This window comes from Thalassophryne amazonica, chromosome 2, assembly GCF_902500255.1.
Source record: "Thalassophryne amazonica chromosome 2, fThaAma1.1, whole genome shotgun sequence".
NCBI lineage: Eukaryota > Metazoa > Chordata > Actinopteri > Batrachoidiformes > Batrachoididae > Thalassophryne > Thalassophryne amazonica.
In genome coordinates this window covers 79128396-79150571 of record NC_047104.1, presented here as the reverse complement: position 1 = coordinate 79150571, position 22176 = coordinate 79128396, and the positions used below count along the sequence as shown (strand labels likewise).

Below are 22176 nucleotides of genomic sequence, written 5' to 3'. Positions count from 1 at the left end.
GACACAACAATGTCCTACGACAACTAGCGATCACGTTAGGAGGAAGGTGAACTACCAACAAAAGGCTGGAGGATGCAAGTTGATTTAGGTCAGAAACTTGTGTTCCCACCTCAGATCAAACCTTATGCCAGATTCGGTCTTGTGGTGCTGCTCATAATTGAACTAACTGTTGCATGGGAGGCTGCAGTTGGGGAAGCATATGAACAGAAGCGACTGCTATATACCAACATAGCCGCAAAGGCAGAACAGCGAAGCTTGCGTGCCCAAGTGCTTCCAGTTGAACTCGGATGTAGAGTTTGTTGCCACATGCACTACCAAGCAAATCAAGGGAATGGGAATGTGAGGACAAGCCAACTGACAAGCCATCAAATCACTGTCGGAAGCTGCTGAACAAAGCAGCAGATGGCTGTGGTTCAAGAGAAATGAACCCATGGTGACTGCAAAATGATAACCAGGTGGTAAAAGCAGATGGAAGCACACCTGGGATGCCAGATGCTCCTGTTGAGCTCTGCGGAGCTGTTGTAGGCCTATCAATGAAACGCCAATGAAGCAGGGTGCCCAATGAAGTGTTTACCCCTACCCCACTCAACACCAAGTGTTGATTAATATATAAGGGATTGTACTACCAAGTCAATAAGTAACACAGTAAAAATGCATGATAGGACCATGTAATTGTGATGGAGGCCAGCAGGAGTCACTGTGCATATGATGGTCAATAAACCTCACTCCCTAATGCCAAAAGGTGCTTTGGCCACAAATGCCACAGACCATGGGTTTTAGGCTCATGGTTAGTGCGCTTGCCTCCTATGCTATGGGATTGTGATTTTGCGTCCCAAGAGTGGGCCGACACAGTGAGAGAAACACATACACTATCCAGAGGTGAAATTAGTGCAGTGAGATGGGGTGAGTGTGACAGAGGCCAGCAGGAGTCACTGTGAATATGGTAGTCAGTAAATCTCAGTCTCCAACTCCAAATGATACAGGAGATCATGAGTTTGCATCCCAAGAGTGGAGTGAAACAACATACACAATGCAGAGGTTAACAATAAAATTCTTACTTTGTTTGCTTCCCTTCACTTATATAAGACGATGCAAATAATAAATAAGGTGAGAAAGTTTTACACAAAAGTTAAAATGCGATAAAGTCCTCAGTGTCTAATGACATTCAGTAGCAGCCAGTATGAAGCTGAACATTTTGCTTTCATGGCATCATTTTTCACATCACCTTTCTTCACACACTGCAGCACACTTGAGCAGCACCGGAAATTAGCAGCCCTGTCTACTGAATTAAGTTAGAATCAAAAATCATTTTAACTCGAAAATCAATTTTGAATCGAGTCATAACCCCATAAATTAGAATCAAACATGAGATACTGAAAGATTTGCAACCCAGTAAATAATTCTACACAGAATACCCCATAATGACAAAAACATCTCACATTTTGCAATTTTTGCAAATTTATTCAAAAAAAAAGAAAAAAAAAGAAATCACATGTACATAAGTATTCACAGCCTTTGCCATGAAGCTCAAAATTGAGCTCAGGTGCATCCTATTTCCAATCATCATCCTTGAGATGTTTATACAGCTTAATTGGTCTCCATTTGGGGTAACTTCAGGTGACTGGACATGATCTGCAAAGACGCATACTTGTTTACATATAAGGTGACCGTTGGGGTTTTACATAATTATTGTATGGCCTTGCCTTACAATATAAAGCACCTTGGGGCAACTGTTTGTTGTGATTTGGCGCTATATAAAAAAATTGATTGAATTGATTGATTGAGGTCCCACAGTTGACAGTGCATGTCAGAGCAAAAACCAAGAATGAAGTCAAAGGAATTGTCTGTAGACCTCTGAGCCAGGATAGTCTCGAGGCACAAATCTGGGGAAGAGTACAGAAATATTTCTTCCTCTTTGAAGGTCCCAATGAACACAGTGGCCTCCATCATCCGTAAATGGAAGAAGTTTGGCTCCAACAAGACGCTTCCTAGAGCTGGCCTCCCATCTACACTGAGCAATTGCGGGAGAAGGGTCTTAGTCAGGGAGGTGACCAAGAACCCGATGGTCACCCTGTTAGAGCTCCAGCCTTCCTCTATGGAGAGAGGAGAACCTTCCAGATGGATAATCATCTGTAAGACCTGTATGGTAGAGTGGCCAGCTCGAAGCCACTTCTTAGTAAAAGGCACATTAAACCTGTTCCAGAGACCTCTTGACCTCAGACATGGGCGACGGTTTATCCTTAAGCACACAGCTAAGATATGAAAGGAGTGGCTTCAGGACAGCTCTATGAATGTCCTTGAGTGGCCCAGCCAGAGCCCAGACCTGAAACAGATTTAACATCTCTTGGGAGATCCTAAAATGGCTGTGTACCAACGCTCCACGTCTAACCTGATGGAGCTTGAAAGGTGCTGCAAAGAGGAATGGGCAAAACTGCCCAAAGGTAAGTGTGCGAAGCTTGTGGAATCATATCCAAGAAGACTTGAGGCTGTAATTGCTGCCAAAAGGTGCATCATCAAGCAAAGGCTATTTAATACTTATGTACATGTGATTTCTGAGTTTCTTTTATTATTGTTTTATTTTTTATAAATTTGCAAAAAAAAAAAAAAAAAAAACTTTTCATGTTGTCTTTATGTGGTGTTGTGAGTAGAATCTTGAGGGGAAAAAATGGAATAAGGCTGTAACATAAAATGTGGAAAAAATGCTGTAATTTATAAAAAAAAAAATACTTTCTGGGTACACTGCTTTGATGTTATGTGTCAGTTGCATAACATTCATATACATTGCCTTTATTCCTGTGTACTGTATGGGCTCACACACACACACACACACACACACACACACACACACATATATATATATATATATATATGTGTGTGTGTGTGTGTGTGTGTGCCCCTGCTGGCAAGAGAAATATCCAAGGTTCAAGGCTGATCAAGCCTCATTCTCCGTATACAGCATCCTATTCAAGGGAGGCCACAGTATGTCATTTCCTTCATGATGTGGAATCACAGGATAAGAATAAAACAAGTGGGCCAGAAGATGTGGAAAGGACTAAGTTCCAAAACATATGTTGTGATGATAGTTCAGACGTGAACCCAAAAAATGCAAGCAGCAATGAGAACAGGACTTGAGTGAAAAATTCCACAGGTGATTTATTGTCCACAAAGCTGGAAAAACACAGTCCACACAAGGTAAAAAAACATGCAGTCCAAAACCCACCCAGTGAAATCCCTAACACAAATACTAATCCAAATTTCCCTTGTTGGAAACCACAAACAGGAGGTAACGGAATGGAGCAGGAGACAAAATACACAGAGGAGATTTATACAAAAACTGTATAAGCAAATCACGGTAACACAGGGAGAGTAACACAGGCAGAACAAATTAACTGATTCCATCTGCTCAACATGATGTTAATCAGTGAATCACCTGGTGGAGTAGGTGGTTGCAAAAAAAACCTGCACCCTCTTGGCCTTTACTGGAAGGAATTGAATAGCAAATATTTGCAATTGATTGGTATGAATGACTTCTAATATATAAGATATACCTTACTGAATTTTCATGCAGATGTCATATAATGAAGTTATCCTTTCTCCAAAAACACCATTGCAGACATATTTATATTTACTTGTACGTTTATATTTATATCATGCTGTATAGAGCTTGCAGGGTTTACATCAGACCTCTGCATTTAATGATAGCTGGAGCACTTTTTCAAAGCCATATTCTCATCTGTGTCAAAATCTTATCCACAGTGTTTAAATACAGCATCAGCAGATGGTCTTAGCAGTCACCTACCCCTCTTTAAAATGAGGCACCAGTTTTGTCTGAAGAAAATCTTCCAAAGATGGCACCTCTCAACATGACCTCAATTCATGAATGACGCCATATATGGTGTCGTTACTTGTGTGGATGTAGGACTGTATGTGTACATCTGTACAAGTGATTCTTTATGTTGACCTCACCTTTCTGACATTAATCCAGTATCCTATGATGCGGTCTGTCGCCTCAGGATCTTTCTGAGTCCACTGTAGGTTGTAGGAGTAGTTGTTTCCTTTCAGAATCCGGACTGGGTTGGGTGTATCAAAGTAGAACTCTGCATTGTAGGGTCGTGCTGTGGGATGAGAGAACAAAATAAATTGAGATTTACCTTTTGCACGTACAGTTAAAGCAGAGAGAGGATTATTTCTTTATCATTATCTCACCAGAAACATTAAATGTGCATGTTGATGTTCCTGCACTGTTGCTGACTCGGCATTCGTAAGAGCCATTGTTGATTGGCTCCAGCTTAAACTTCAGCTCTGGGGTCTCCTTCAGGTCCGGTGGAGGCATGCGAATTGGGTCACCATTACGGAACCAGCGGATATTTGTCAAATGCACTGGATTGGACCGTAGGACTGCACACCTTAGGGTCACCATCTGATAGTTCCGTGAACGAACATCCTGGAAAACTGAATCCAGTATTGGAGCAACTGTGGAGACAAAAGAAAATAATTCAAACATTTATGTTTATTACTATTTCATATAAACATTTCCTGTTTGTAATATGATGCAGAGCCTTTTTATTTATAAACATGAAATACTATGGATATATTCATGTATTTTTTTCTGTAATCAATTAATTTAATTAATTTAATTAGCTTATAATGTGCCAAATCACAGCAAAAGCCATCTCAAGGCGCCTTACATAAAACAAGTCAACATAAAATTGAATAAATAATTAAAAATGAATAAAAAATTCAAATACATAAATAAAAACAGAAGTAAAAGAATAAAACAAATAAAAATATAAACTATCCATAAGAAAGAGAATAAAAATAGGTTTTGAGTCTTGACTTAAAAATGTCCACAGACTCAGACTGCCTTACGGTCGCAGGGTGGGTGCACGATACGAAAAGGCTCTTTGACCTGCTGACTTCTTCTTCACCCTGGGAACGCAGAGAAGTCCCGCATCCTGCGACCGCAAAGCCCGGGCCGGCACGTAGAGTTCCATCAGATCAGCCAGATAAGATGGTGCCAGTCCATGAACAACCTTATATGTCAATAACAAAACCTTAAAATCTGCTCTCACAGAGACAGGGAGCCAGTGCAAAGATGCCAAAATGGGTGTGATATGTTCAGACCTTCTGCTACGTGTCAGAAGTCTGGCAGCAGCATTCTGAACCAACTGAAGACCCCTAATGCTGGACTGTGGTAACCCTGAAAATAGAACATTACAATAATCTAGTCTAGAAGAAACAAAAGCATGAATCAGGGTCTCAACATCAGCCATGGACAGGATGGGGTGGATCCTCGCTATATGTCTCAGATGGAAAAAAGCAGTCCTAGTAACATCCCTGATGTGGAGGTCAAAAGACAATGTGGGATCAAAAATTACCCCAAGGTTCCTCATTTTGTCCATATGATGTATGACACAGGAACCCAGGCTGAGCGCCAGCTGGTCAAACTGATGCCGATGTCTCGCTGGACCAAGAACCATCATTTCAGTCTTATCAAAGTTTAAAAGTAGGAAGTTACTAGACATCCAACTTTTCACTGATAGAAGACAGTCCTCCAGGGATTTTATGGGAGTGAGATTTCCTGCAGTTATCGGCATGTACAACTGAGTATCATCAGCATAACAATGAAAGGCAATCCCAAAACTCCGCAGTATACGCCCAAGGGGTGCCACATACAGGGAGAAAAGCAAGGGGCCTAAAACAGATCCCTGTGGAACCCCAAATCTCATGTCAGCAAGGTCAGAGGTAGTGCCATTATATAAGACACATTGAGAACGACTGGACAGATATGATGTCAACCAGGCAAGGGCACTTCCAGTAATCCCAAAAAAATTCTCCAACCTACTGAGCAAAATATGATGATCCACAGTAACTGAGATCTAACAACACCAAAACCGTAGTGGTGTCTGAGTCCATTGCTCGCAGAAGATCATTCACAACTTTAGTGAGCGCTGTCTCTGTGGAGTGATATTTCCTAAAAGCAGACTGCAGCAGCTCAAAAAGATCATTCTCAGTAAGGTGGTCTATGAGCTGCCGTGAAACCACCTTTTCTAAAATTTTGGAACAGAATGATAGATTTGATATCGGCCTATAATTTTTCGATACACTAGGGTCAAGATTAGATTTCTTAAGTAATGTTTTAATCACTGCTGATTTAAAACATTTTGGAACAGATCCAGAGGTTAATGACAGATTAATAATTTCCAGCACAGTCGGCCCAAGAGTGGGCCACAGGTCCTTAAACAATTTTGTTGGTATAGGATCAAATAAACAGGTTGTGCTTTTTGTAGATGCCACAAGGTTCATCAGCACGCCCAATGAAATACTGTTAAATTCTGTCAATCTAGGTAACACCTCAGTGGTAGCGCCCACCTCCACAGCAGGTTTTAATGGCTGGGCCGAGGCGTGCTGAGTTATGCTCAGCCTAATATCTTCTATTTTCTTCTCAAAATAATCCAAGAAATCCTGTGCTGAAATGGGAGAACGACTAACAGGTGGCTGCCCATGAATAAGAAATGCGACCGTGTCAAACAAAAACTTTGAGTTATGTTTGTTTTTACTGATCAAATCAGAGTAATAGGTCCGCTTCGTGGCCAGTAGTGCATGCTTATAATCTACTCAACAAAAATATAAACGCAACACTTTTGGTTTTGCTCCCATTTTGTATGAGATGAACTCAAAGATCTAAAACTTTTTCCACATACACAATATCACCATTTCCCTCAAATATTGTTCACAAACCAGTCTAAATCTGTGATAGTGAGCACTTCTCCTTTGCTGAGATAATCCATCCCACCTCACAGGTGTGCCATATCAAGATGCTGATTAGACACCATGATTAGTGCACAGGTGTGCCTTACACTGCCCACAATAAAAGGCCACTCTGAAAGGTGCAGTTTTGTTTTATTGGGGGGGATACCAGTCAGTATCTGGTGTGACCACCATTTACCTCATGCAGTGCAACACATCTCCTTCGCATAGAGTTGATCAGGTTGTCAATTGTGGCCTGTGGAATGTTGGTCCACTCCTCTTCAATGGCTGTGCGAAGTTGCTGGATATTGGCAGCAACTGGTACACGCTGTCGTATACGCCGGTCCAGAGCATCCCAAACATGCTCAATGGGTGACATGTCCGGTGAGTATGCCGGCCATGCAAGAACTGGGACATTTTCAGCTTCCAAGAATTGTGTACAGATCCTTGCAACATGGGGCCGTGCATTATGCTGCTGCAACATGAGGTGATGTTCTTGGATGACACAACAGTGGGCCTCATGATCTTGTCACAGTATCTCTGTGCATTCAAAATGCCATCAATAAAATGCACCTGTGTTCTTCGTCCATAACAGACGCCTGCCCATACCATAACCCCACTGCCACCATGGGCCACTCGATCCACAACATTGACATCAGAAAACCGCTCACCCACACGACGCCACACACGCTGTCTGCCATCTGCCCTGAACAGTGTGAACCGGGATTCATCTGTGAAGAGAACACCTCTCCAACGTGCCAAACGCTGGCGAATGTGAGCATTTGCCCACTCAAGTCGGTTACGACGACGAACTGGAGTCAGGTCGAGACCCCGATGAGGATGACGAGCATGTAGATGAGCTTCCCTGAGACGGTTTCTGACAGTTTGTGCAGAAATTCTTTGGTTATGCAAACCGACTGTTTCAGCAGCTGTCCGAGTGGCTGGTCTCAGACGATCTTGGAGGTGAACATGCTGGATGTGGAGGTCCTGGGCTGGTGTGGTTACACATGGTCTGCGGTTGTGAGGCTGGTTGGATGTACTGCCAAATTCTCTGAAACGCCTTTGGAGACAGCTTATGGTAGAGAAATGAACATTCAATACACGAGCAACAGCTCTGGTTGACATTCCTGCTGTCAGCATGCCAATTGCACGCTCCCTCAAATATTGCGACATCTGTGGCATTGTGCTGTGTGATAAAACTGCACCTTTCAGAGTGGCCTTTTATTGAGGGCAGTCTAAGGCACAACTGTGCACTAATCATGGTGTCTAATCAGCATCTTGATATGGCACACCTGTGAGGTGGGATGGATTATCTCAGCAAAGGAGAAGTGCTCACTATCCCAGATTTAGACTGGTTTGTGAACAATATTTGAGGGAAATGGTGATATTGTGTATGTGGAAAAAGTTTTAGATCTTTGAGTTCATAACATACAAAATGGGAGCAAAACCAAAAGTGTTGCGTTTATATTTTTGTTGAGTATAAAATAGCATCCCGCCACACAAGGCGGAACACCTCTAATTTGGAATAACGCCATTTCTGTTCCAAACCTCTAGCCTTCTGCCTGAGGTCACGCAAATAATCATTGAACCAAGGTGACTGTGCCTTAGGAGGGCGTGACCTTAAAAGAGGAGGCGCAATCTTATCAAGTGTAGTTTTAAGCGTTAAATTTAGACTATCCGCGAGGCTGTCCACTGATTTAGCATTCTCCAGATTCAAAGCTAAAATATCAGGTAGTCTGGCCTCAAATTCAGTCACAGTTGAGGGTTTAATATGACGCTGCAGTTGCAGACAAGGTTGTTGTTCCACTAAACGTGGCAGCGTAAATGTAAACCTGATAAGTGAATGGTCAGAGACTATAGATGCGAGAGGCAAAATGTCAATATTTGTGACAGCAAACCCACGTGCAAGAACCAGATCCAGGGTATTTCCACTAATGTGTGTCGAGTCCTGAATGCATTGCTGGAATCCTAAAGCATCCACAATTTGCATAAATGATTTGCTAAGGGGATCAGAGGGCTTATTTATATGAATGTTAAAGTCACCAATAATCAAAATGTTATCTGCACGAGTTGACAAACTATAGATGAACGCACCAAATTCATCTAAGAAGTCAGAATATGGGCCAGGGGGCCTATAAACAGTGACAAAATAACATAGCTGAGCTCCAGTTTTATGACCCTGACAGTACTTAGCATCATGGGCATAACAGAGAGTCAGATGCTCAAACGAATTATATTTGTGACCCCCAACAGCTAATAAAGAAAACCTAGATTTGTAAATAAAAGCCACACCCCCGCCTTGCTTCACACCACGAGACTCATGACTAAATGTGTATGCTGGTGGGCATGCCTCATTCAAAGGAACGAGAGTTGTGGGTTTGAGCCAGGTTTCACACAAGCCAATCATATCTAAATGATGATCCATGATTAAATCATTAATCAACAATGATTTCGAGGACAGTGATCTGATGTTCAGGAGACCCAGGGTAAGGACCTCAGTGGGGATGACAGTCTCACTGTTCGGAACCCGGCAAAGCAAGCCCAGGTTCCGAGAGCGCCACTGGCGCACATCAATCCGGGGAAAACATGGACGTCTGGGCCGACAGTCCTCAGAGCCGACCACCGGCACCACACAGGCTCTAACTGGATCCACAAGGCGTCAGGGCAGCACAGATCCTGCCAGAATTCTGTGCACAGCTCGTCTGGAAGCCAAACAGCAGGCCAAACAGAGCTTCAGCTTCATGAGACGTCCACTTTGTCTCCTGTGGCAACGACTGCGCTTTCGGACGAAAGGCAGCGCAGGAGCACGGCACAGAAAAGCCAGCACCTCCGATAAAAATGGGGGCGGAAAGTTCTGTCCACCCACCGATAATCACACCACACCATGAACCGGGGGCTGGAGATCCAGCAGAGTTTGGCAATCATACACCCGCAGTGCCTCTGACTCAATAACAGCATAAATTAAAAACAATAAAATAACAAACAGACTGGAGAGCAGCAGACGAGCAGCCAGACACAACGGCGCCATCTTGGCACTCCCTCCCTTCCCTCCCTCCCTAAATCAGTAACTCCATGAAAATAATTACTATCATTTCTACAACCCCTGGCAAAAATGATGGTATCACTGGCCTCGGAGGATGTTCATTCAGTTGTTTAATTTTGTAGAAAAAAAGCAGATCACAGACATGACACAAAACTAAAGTCATTTCAAATGGCAACTTTCTGGCTTTAAGAAACACTATAAGAAATCAGGAAAAAAAATTGTTGCAGTCAGCAACGGTTACTTTTTTAGACCAAGCAGAGGGAAAAAAAAAATGGACTCACTCAATTCTGAGGAATAAATTATGGAATCACCCTGTAAATTTTCATCCCCAAAACTAACACCTGCATCAAATCAGATCTGCTCGTTAGTCTGCATCTAAAAAGGAGTGATCACACCTTGGAGAGCTGTTGCACCAAGTGGACTGACATGAATCATGGCTCCAACACGAGAGATGTCAATTGAAACAAAGGAGAGGATTATCAAACTCTTAAAAGAGAGTAAATCATCACGCAATGTTGCAAAAGATGTTGGTTGTTCACAGTCAGTTGTGTCTAAACTCTGGACCAAATACAAACAACATGGGAAGGTTGTTAAACGCAAACATACTGGTAGACCAAGGAAGACATAAAAGTGTCAAGACAGAAAACTTAAAGCAATATGTCTCAAAAATTGAAAATGCACAACAAAACAAATGAGGAACGAATGGGAGGAAACTGGAGTCAACGTCTGTGACCGAACTGTAAGAAACCGCCTAAAGGAAATGGGATTTACATACAGAAAAGCTAAACGAAAGCCATCATTAACACCTAAACAGAAAAAAAACAAGATTACAATGTGCTAAGGAAAAGCAATCGTGGACTGTGGATGACTGGATGAAAGTGATATTCAGTGATGAATCTCGAATCTGCATTGAGCAAGGTGATGATGCTGGAACTTTTGTTTGGTGCCGTTCCAATGAGATTTATAAAGATGACTTCCTGAAGAGAACATGTAAATTTCCACAGTCATTGATGATATGGGGCTGCATGTCAGGTAAAGGCACTGGGGAGATGGCTGTCGTTACATCATCAATAAATGCACAAGTTTACGTTGATATTTTGGACACTTTTCTTATCCCATCAATTGAAAGGATGTTTGGAGATGATGAAATCATTTTTCAAGATGATAATGCATCTTGCCATAGAGCAAAAACTGTGAAAACATTCCTTGCAAAAAGACACATAGGGTCAATGTCATGGCCTGCAAATAGTCCGGATCTTAATCCAATTGAAAATCTTTGGTGGAAGTTGAAGAAAATGGTCAATGCAAGGCTCCAACCTGCAAAGCTGATCTGGCAACAGCAATCAGAGAAGGTTGGAGCCAGATTGATGAAGAGTACTGTTTGTCACTCATTAAGTCCATGCCTCAGAGTCTGCAAGCTGTTATAAAAGCCAGAGGTGGTGCAACAAAATACTAGTGATGTGTTGGAGCGTTCTTTTGTTTTTCATGATTCCATAATTTTTTCCTCAGAATTGAGTGATTCCATATTTTTTTTCCTTCTGCTTGGTCTAAAAAAGTAACCGTTACTGACTGCCATAATTTTTTTTCCTGATTTCTTATAGTGTTTCTTAAAGCCAGAAAGTTGCCATTTGAAATGACTTTAGTTTTGTGTCATGTCTGTGATCTGCTTTTTTTCTACAAAATTAAACAACTGAATGAACATCCTCCGAGGCCAGTGATTCCATAATTTTTGCCAGGGGTTGTATTTATTATTGGTAAGTGCAGACCTTGAGGTAAATAATCTCAGCATGTATTCCATTTTCCAGGATATAGGTCATGCTTATTTTACTTGTTTGCTTAGTGCTGCAACTTATAATTCAAAGTGACTTGTCAAAAATATACTGCATTATTATTTACTGCCTCAAAATGGCACTGTCTATATGCATGGCAACCGAAAGATACTCCTATATACCGATTTCAGTGAGGTACAGTCTGATACACACTCCACAGCAGCAGGTGGCAGTAATGCACCATTAAACTGGATGCCAACTGATATAAAACAAGAAGTGAATCAGGAGAATGTGTTTGCTGTCAGAGAATGAGTGAAATAAATAAATCACACTCTCAAACTGAAAAACCATGACTGATTAAAGCAAGGGATGAACCCTCATACTGCTTGATGCTTGACTTGTGTGACCACTGGAAACAAAATGTAGAAGGCAGTTTACTCTTGAGTTCTTTCTGCCTCCTACAATTCAATAGGGGATATGATGCTCTAGTGGTGAAGTGCTTGGCTTGAGACCAGAGGATCCTCCTTTCAAACCCTAGCCTTACCGGAAAATCAAGAAGGGCCTTTGGACAAGTATTCGAGCTTCTGAATCAGATGGAAAAGCAGTATACAGTATGAATGCAGTCCATTTACAATTGCATTAGTTAGTAAGTTAGCTTCTGCATGCTAATGCGGTATTTGCTTTATAAATACACAATGGGCCATTTAAATTAGTTTTGTTTCTTGTTTCATTAAGTGGTAGCACCATGCTTCAAAAATAAATTTAGCTTATTGACCAGTGCATCTTTCATATATCTTTTTTCCCCATTTGTGACACATTTGCGGGCGGACACACCTCATACACCCACCACAACATCTTGACAGTAAGGGCCCCTTCACACATAGTGCGAATTGGTCAAATTAAGGCGAAACAGCACAAAACAGTTCGAATTAATGCCCTACGAAACATCGTGTCGACGGGCAGGTGTGCACGATCCTGGTGCAACGGTTCCTGCACGTGATGGTGTCTTTCGAGCAGGAACACAATGCGAGCTGCAACACATCGCGATGCTAATGTGGAGGAAAATAAAGTAAAAACCAGCTGTATAATCAGTGAATATCACTGGGTTGATATAAATAAAACATAAAAGGGGATGCAATACAGAACCCCATGGTTAAATAACCCTGGTTAAATTAAAAAAAAAAAATGCCACTCACACGATTTGAACCCACATGCTCTGAGTACCAGATTGAAACTTTACCACTGTGGTAAAATTACTGTCTCATAACAGGAGTGTGAAATGGTTAAAATCAACAAGCAGACAAACATATTTTCTAAAAAGAGAAAAAAGTGCTGTGATAACTGACCAAATGGCATTTGGTACGGCGTATTTCTGCTGATATGTGACTGAAAGTGGAGTATTTGTTGTACTGTTGGCCTGTCATGTGGTCCTGCGGTGTGCCGCTCATTGTCCTGTCAGACAGACTTGATGTTCAGATCGCTTGCTGCATGTCCACATGAACTGGTGGTCTGGTCCAACTAAAACAGCCTGTCAATGTGCATGCTCTCCAGCCCGTCTCAGAAGCGATATATGGTTTTATGTATTTTGATGTGAGGACAGCAAGCATAAACACGCGCGTCTCCATCATAACACAGCGTGTGTTCTGCAGCTCTGATGTCCAGGACCAGAGTTGTCGGCAGATGTCACGCCCCCGTCCGTTCAGTGCACTGACCAAGGTGTCACTCTGTGATCACATGAGAGGTGCCTCGCGTGGGGGGGGGAGGCATACAAACTACATGCATGCACATGTTGGGGAGAGAGCGGGGGGCGGAAGCACATCACATCACACTCGGCAACTCCAGTCATGGGGCACTTAGACAAATTTCACATCCAACTCGACAATGATTGTCTGCTGACTGTTTTCGTGATGATAGTATGAATGCCATATATTTTCTCGGTGCAAAACGAGCGGTGTTAGATGTTTGTGTGTGTCAGCTGGAATTTGATTGACACCTGCCGCAAGAGGATTCGATGGGCTCTCATAGCGCACACTCTGTCTTTCAGCTGCTGGTGTGCACAAATAATTGTAGCAACAGGTGTATGAGGCATTCGAGGCAGCTACAAATATACACGTTTTGCATACGATTCCTGCTTCATGCGCAGTTTGTGCGCACTTCGACTAAATTCACACTATATGTGAAGGGGTCCTAATGGATGTGCATTGGAAACAATGTGCTGATGTTCAATTCCTTACAGCACATGTTTGTGCACCTGTGGTCATTCATCGAGGAATGAATGTTGTCTGTTTCGACAACTGTATGCATATCAATACAGTCAGCAGGTGGGCAAGAATTCTGAAGGGTAAAAATCTAGCCACGATGAGTCTGCATGACTCGGTCTGTAGTGTGTGCCTAATAACAGCCACAGATACACATGCGTGGGTACAATGACATACTCCTCATAGAATGTTTCGAACATGACAACACTATCAACTAGGACCAATATGTGGACACTTTAGGGAAGCTGCATGCACTGTTGAAATTGGTTTGTATGGGAAAAGATGCAACTCTTGAGCAAACACTATAATGGGTGCAGTGTTACCACACATACTATAGTCTGAATTTCATGCTCTCTGTCTTTTTACTTTTCCTAAGATGAACGAACACAGAAGGGACAGGTTACAGTTATGAGGTAGAGGTACAAGGAGCTGTGCATCATTGATGCTGAGAGAAGACACCTGATTCTTCACGGGGATGGGATGCAAAAACTTGGACGGAGTTGGCATAGCTGCTTCTAAAAGGAACGTGACTATGTGGAAAAGTAAAGACACTGCTAGATAGAGAACATTGCAAGCTTTAAGAAGATATGTAGTTTATGTGAGTATATTGCTTTTTGTTGAAATACACATGTAGGAATCAAAATCTTTCAGCCAGTCCTCGTACTAACCATCCAGCAGATGGCAGACACTTCTATGAGATACAGTGCATCCGGAAAGTATTCACATTTTATGTTAGCGCAGGATTCCAAAATGGAGTAAATTATTATTTTCCCTCAAAATTCTACTCACATCACCCCATAATGACAACATGATTTTTAGATTTTTTTTTTTTTTTGCAAATTTATAAAAAAAAAAAAAAAAAAAAATCACATGTACATAAGTATTCAAGCACTTTCTTCAAAGCTTTGTTGATGCAACTTTGGCAGCAATTACAGCCTCAAGTCTCGAATATAATGTCACAAGCTTGGTGCACCTATCTTTGGGCACTTTTTGCCCATTTGTCTTTGCAACCCCCCTGAAGCTCCTTCAGGTTGGATGGGGATCGTCAGTGCACAGCCATGTTGAGACCTCTCCAGAGATGTTCAGTCAGATTCACGTCTGGGCTCTGGCTGGACCACTCAAGGACATTCACAGAGTTGTCCTGAAGACACACCTTTGATATCTTGGCTGTGTGCTTAGGCTCATTGTCCTGCTGAGAGATGAACAGTCCCCTTAGTCTGAGGTCAAGAGCACTCTGGAGCAGGTTTTCATCCAGGATGTCTCTGTACACTGCTGCATTCTTTGCCTCAATCCTGACTAGTCTCCCAGTTCCATCACCATGCTTCACTGTAGGGATGGTGCCTGGCTTCCTCCAAACATGATACCTGGCATTCACACCAAAGAGTTCAATATTTAGCTCATGAGATGACAGAATTTTGTTTCTCATGATCTGAGAGTCCTTCAGGTGCCTTTTGGTCTTTGGGCTGCCATCTGTCTTTTAGTAAGGAGTGGCTTCCATCTGGCCACTCTACCATACAGGCCTGATTGGTGGATTGCTGCAGAGATGGTTGTCCTCCTGGAAGGTTCGTTTCTCTCCACAAAGGAATGCTGGAGCTCTGACAGAGAGATCATCAGGTTCTTGGACACCTCCCTGATTAAGGCCCTTCTCACCCGATTGCTCCTTTTAGACAAGCGACTAGATCTAGGAAGAGTCCTGGTGGATCCAAACTTCTTCTATTTACAGATGATGGAGGCCACTGTGCTCACTGGGACCTTCAAAGCAGTGGAAATGTATCTGCACCCTTCCCCAGATTTGTACCTCGAGACAATCCTGTCTCAGATGTCTACAGACAATTCCTTTGACCATGATTGGTTTGTGCTCTGACGTGCACTATCAACTGTGGGACCTTATATGTAGACAGGTTTGTTCCTTTCCAAATCATATCCAATTAGCTCAATTTACCCCAGATGGACTCCAGTTAAGCTGTAGAAACATCTCAAGGATGATCAGTGGAAACAGGATGCACCTGAGCTCAATTTTGAGCTTCATGTGAACTGAAGGGGCTGTGGACACTTATGTATATGTGATCTCTTAGATTTTTGTTTGCGTTTGTTTGTTTGTTTTTTATAAATCTGCAAAAATCTAAAGAACAAAAAACAAACAAAAAAAATCTAAAATGGTTTTTTTTTTTTTTTTTTTTTGCATTGCTTTTATGGGGTATCTTGTGTAAAATCTGATGTAAAAAATGAATTTCATCCATTTTTGAATACGGCTGTAACATAAAATGAAGCTCTGTGAATACTTTCCAGATGCACTATATTGCAAAGGCAAAACACAGCTGCTTATTGAATTGACCTACTGTATCAAAGCCTACCACAAACTAATAATTTCATCAATATGTGATCTCATTTATTGTTTTTGAATTACTGAATGTTCAAGCTGGCTGAGGTAGACTCATTCAGCCCACCTACTCATCCATACTTTTGTTTTTGAACCCAAATACTGATCCCAGCACAGGGAATTTGGTTTGCATATGTTATCATCATCGTTCAAAAGTCATTTTCTCTGGTCTTCACCATCTTCTTGTCCTCTTAAATGTATATTTCTGCACAGAAACAGGAAACGTTGGTTTTGACAAATCATCTGACACAGAACAAATGTTACTGCCAGGAGGAATCATTTCTTTCCACACAGTCTTATCTGTGCTGCTAAGCTGTCCTAACCATCTCTAATTAACCTGTCAGCTGCGAACTGTTGCTCTGCAGTTAATGACTGACAAGCTGCTGTTGCCCTGGGGTCAGCCAAGACACAACACAGCCAAAGTACTCTACTGCAAATCAGCAGCCAGATAGTCTATCCCTGGCTAATTATGGAGATAATAGACAAGATGATAATGGTGATACCACCTTACTAATGGTGATGAGATCTGGTGTTAAGGCCCCCAGAGGTGAAGCAACATGAATGAAATCCCACATGAATCAAGTGTATCAGGCACAGATGTGTAATTATAATCTTATCTTTGTATGTTATTTCTGAAATTTAGATGTAAAAAGCTGGAGAAATGTCCTGAGACTGAGAGACGAGAAGATAATATAAGAAGCCAGATGAACACATAATAAAATGTGCTCATAACAGAATGTACCGAGCAAAAAGTTGCAATCATAAAAAGCGAGAAAAAGTAATACTTTCAGTGTACAACTACTGAGGAGGGAGACAAGGAATCCAATGAAAATGCCTTACATCTATTTCACACAGGAAATGGATCCAAGGGACAATAGGAGTTCATATTGCACACATGACATTCTATACCGGTTTTTATTTATTTTGAAGACCACTTATATAACTTCAACATTTTTAGAGCATGCAGTAGTCAGACTGCAGACCCTGGTGACTTGTTGAGTGCTTCACCACAACTTGACAATGGCGCTTCTGTCTCTGCCTGTCTGGAAGATCAATAATGGTTGGTAAACTTTTATCTTAATCTTTAAAATGTATTTGATGTATTTCCTACTTTATTAATTTTTCTTTTTAATCAATACGGTGGTATCTATAGATTTTTATTGTATATTTTACATTCCACAGCATTTATATGCAGCACTGACTGTGCTATGATCCAATAACTCGGAACCAGAAAAAGTCAGAGAAAATGCTTATTTAATAATAGTAATAATGATAATAACATTAATGATAATAACAATAATAATAATAGTAATAATAATCATAATAATAATAATAATAATACAAGAGAAGCACCACGCAGCGGCGTGAAGCTCGCTCATGGTACATAGAATCTCACAGAAACTCAGTGGCAATTCACACTGAAACAGGAAGTGACAAATTTCGAGTCCACATTGAAATAGGAAATGTCAAATATTTAACACTTCCTGGCATGGGTGGAGCTAGAGCGGAGCCCAGGGTTGCACTGGACTCCCCTGAAATCTGATTGGACACAGATGATTGACATGTCACAGCACCGCACATCTGGCTGAAAAGAGGTGCATTTTGAAATCAGTGAGTCACATTGACTGCTAGGTTCCTTCTGTTGAGTAGTTGGTGCTGTGTATCACAAAAAGGTCTAATCCACATTAGTAGAAGAAGAAAAATGTTTGCCTCAGATTTTAACTGAACATGTCATTTGAACTGTGGACAAATAATGACACCAAAGTTATATTGGTGAATAAGCGACTGTATTTTATGCCAGAAATGAGGCTCAGGTTGTTAAAAGTGGCATTTCTCCTTTAATTTGGGTTGCCTTATATATGCATGTGTCTCCAGTGATTTTTAAATGAGCAGGCAGCTGTTGCTTAAAATAACCTCTTAATTTTGCTCTCCGAGTGACACCAGGATGATGCATTTCACTTAAAAAAAACACATGCCATGGAGTGTTTCTCAACTGTACTCAAAAGTACTGGAACACTTGGTATTTCACACATTTTAATTTGCTCATGCCATTTCAAATACAAATAAATAAATACATCTAAAGTTATCTTCCCTAAACTCAAACTGAAAGCAAATGTCTACAACCTGATATAAATGAATTAAAAATATAAATATAAAAGACATCTTCCTGATGAAGTGGTGTAGAGGAGGATTTTCTTGAAAAAGAAGACCTGAACATTCAGCTACACTTTGCCCGAAAGCACATCTGAGATGCAAGCCCAGATTTGATGTTTTGGTGAAAGAAACTCTTGTATTTCTTCATAATTGATGTGAATAAAATCCAAGACATATCCAGTGATTTGGAAATGTTTATGTTTCCATCCCCTGACTTGTCTAAAGAAAACTGGCAATAAAACTGATTATTATTTACAGGTATTATCAAATTTTAGAGTTTTGCTTTCAGTTTCTGTTTCAGGAACATACTTTTAGAAATTTGTATTCTTTATGTTTTATGTATTTCTTGTATTTGAAATGGCATAAACAAATTAATATGTGTGAAATAAGTGTTCCAATACTTTTGGAGGGCACCGTATCCAAACCTTATGATGAGTGCAAAATGAGTGTGGTATTATTACTGCTTTGTTTAAGAATGTTTAATTTTCACTGTTGCTACAGTTTGTGTCAAATCATAGTCATATTGTATATCATATTGATGTGACAATATTGAAATATGATAATTTGGCCCTATTGTACAGCCCTACTATTAACTTGCTGAAAACTTTGAATATTAATTTACATCTACATTAATAAATGCTTAATGTGGCAGGGGTTAAGAGGGCTGTAATTGAGGCTCTGTGGGGTGAAGCCCCCCCAGAAGCTGAAAGTTAAATAAAGAAAAATGCTTAAAAAGGCAGAGGGTCTCTGTGTGCATGTGTGTGTGTGTGCGTGTGTGTGTGTGTGGGGGGGGGGAGGGGGGGCTATAGAAGTTGAAATGTTTAGCCATGCTAATGCTTCCCTGAAGCATTTACTAAAAAAGATGTCTGAAGGAGATAAATGACATGGTGAGATGCTGAAGAGGCTCACTTGTTCATGTCCACAACATATACATATACATATACATATACATAATAATAATAATAATAATAATAATAATAATAATAATAATAATAATAATAATAATAATAATAATGGGCAGGCCAGTGGCTTAGTGGTTAGCACTGTTGCCTCACAGCCATAAGGTCGTGGGATCACTTCCCACCTGCGGCCTTTATGTGTGGAGTTTGTTCTCCCCATGTTTGCATGGTAATGTACTAATCCCACAAATGATAAAACCCTTGATTTATGCACGAGACAGAACTAAAAACAGTAGCTAACATGCATAAAAATATAACTACTCTTTGGACAAGATACATGCTAATTGGGAAAATCTCATGGGCAATTTAGAGTCACCATGTTCTCCTTGTTCTCCAAAGATATGCAGATTGGGTGCATTGGAATCTTTAAATTCACCACAGGTGTGAGTGCAGGTAATATGTTTGTCTATATTTGGTCCTGCAACAGATCGGAGCCGTGTCCAGAGTATACTCCGCCTCAAGGGCGTAGGTTTGGTCTCAGCTTTGGTAGGGACAGTACCACCCCCCCCCCCCCGCCCCCCCTGCTCACCACCATCACCCCCTAACCCACTCATACCATTAGACGCACAAGTACAGCATAATACATAACATATGACGACATAATGCTGAATAATTTAACACTTTATTTACAATATTAAGTGTGTAGGCAAACAAACAAATAGCTTAAATAACAAAATTGCACCCAAAATCACGAATCTATTCTATAGGCCTACACCTGAGAGAACAAGACAACAACAAAAAAAAATACTTGTGGAGCTAACAAAAAAAAAAGAAAAAAGTTTTTGCAAACAAGATGTATAATCTATTCTCTTCATCAATAATGCAGTTGTAGGTATCTGGCAACCTAATTTGCCAAAAAAAAAAAAAGGGATTTCCAATGATATATATGGTGTCTTACGGTAAACATAAGCCTGTGATGTCATAACGCAGAGGAAAAACACGGAACTTTCACACTAGTGCGCCGCTGATTCTCATTACCGTAAGTTCTCATGTAAGCCCTCACTCTGAAAAATTTCAACACTGACAGCAAGCCAAGAACCCGTGCTTTCCAACAGTGTGCTATATGTTGCATATATTACAGTAAAGTGCGTTCGGTGACTTTTGAAACGAGGGAAAAGTATGAAAAAGAGCGCAAAAGTGACAGAAAAGTACATAGACAGACAGCAAACATAAATGTAGTATTTTTTGAGGAAAAGGCAGGGTGTTAGTGTCATTTGTGAAGGTGTGTGCAGTTTATTTTAAGTGTGGCGCACAGCATTGTTCGCAACCCCTCCCCCCCGCCCTTCTTGTTTTTCTGCACCGGAGCAGTGTTGCCAGATATGAAATATGAAACTATCGTACCAAAACCTCAAAATTATCGTATTTTGGGATAAATTATCGTACACAAACAAAACGCATACAACGTAGCTATTTTAGCGTTTTTTTTAATTTACAAAGAATTTTATGTCACATTTTTAAACAGTAATTATAGTAATGGGGAAACTATGGCACAAAAAGAACACAAATGCACAAGCAAGACTGTGAAGTAACACAAACATGTGTTAATTTCCAGACTAGAAAGAGTCGAATTCAACCTCGAGGTCGCTGTCGTCATCCGATGCCATGGCCACTTGTGCAGATTTTGTTGAACACAGAAAAAATGTTGACACCTCCATAAGGAACTTGAACTTTTTTTTATTTTTCTTGTATATCTCTTTGCTCTTGTGTTTTGTTCGTTTGTTATTGCATTTGTTGAAATACAGTTTCGAAAAAAAAAAAAAAAGATGTTGGTTGGGGAATCTTCCTGTCCTGTCCTGCAGAGATTGGATGGGAACTCATTACTTTGTATGGGGAGGGGGCGGGCTTTCAAATGACTGTCCCGGCAGCCCAAAGCCAGCAGCAGCCCTGTGTGTGGTGTGTCTTTGATGCCGCCTGAGTGCAACGCCTGCAAATGATTCTTGGGTGTCAGAGAGAGATGCGTGTTTGGGCAACCAACTGAAATTATCGTACATATTGGGTTTTTTCCCATTATAGATCGTACATCGTACAGATGGCAAAACTATCGTACAAATACGATAATTATCGTACATCTGGCAACACTGCACCGGAGCCACCCATCCTCTGCGCTCCGGGACCTCCCACTTTACAAATGAAGCACTGCCTGCCACGACATGCGCTTTGTTTACGTCCATGTGAGAAGAACGTGAGCCAATGAAATTGCAACATGGGTAACCCTGTCACTCTGGCACGTCGAAAACACAAAACGTGACGACTAAAATTATAGTATCGAGTTCGCAAAAAAATAGTGAATGATTTTGTTATATAAACAAAAATGCTAAATATTGGTAGGGACTATTTTGCCATCCCAAAATATTGGTTGTGACTTGTCCCTATGGTCCATATGCAAACCTACGCCCCTGCTCCGCCTCACACCCAATGACTGCTGGCATAGGCTCCAGCTCCCCTGCCCTCACGTGACCCTTAATTGGAGTCAGAAGGTATAGGCAATGGATGGGTGGATAATAATAATAATAATAATAATAATAATAATAATAATAATAATAATAATAATAATAATAATAATAATAATAATAATAATAAATACAAGAAAAAAGAAAAGGCAGTGAGTTTGTCTTTCAGACACATCCAACTGAGACCGCAAGGAAGATCCAGGACATGCTGGAGGGATTGTGTCTCCCAGCTGGCTTGGAAAGGATTCAGTATTCCTCAAGATGTGTTCGAGAACTTGGCCAAAAAATAGGGATGGGTTGGTTGAGCAGCTTGGTCTGCTGCCACTGAGATCCAGACCCAGAAAAATGGCAGAAAATGAAAGGAGAATGTTTGCATCCACAGACACAGGTATATGAGACTTTACAGATGTTTA

General features: G+C 41.0%; 1 protein-coding gene across 1 annotated transcript in view; it reads right to left on the bottom strand.

The window, feature by feature from the left end:
* Nucleotides 1-22176, bottom strand: part of LOC117526335 (MAM domain-containing glycosylphosphatidylinositol anchor protein 1) — a 1010161-nt gene that overhangs the window by 283385 nt on the left and 704600 nt on the right. Inside the window, exons 10-11 of the mRNA XM_034188407.1 lie at nucleotides 4207-4473; nucleotides 3967-4115 (exon numbers count right to left, since the gene is read on the bottom strand). Of these exons, the coding sequence (XP_034044298.1) occupies nucleotides 3967-4115; nucleotides 4207-4473 (416 nt within the window). The remainder of the gene's footprint in view (nucleotides 1-3966; nucleotides 4116-4206; nucleotides 4474-22176) is intronic.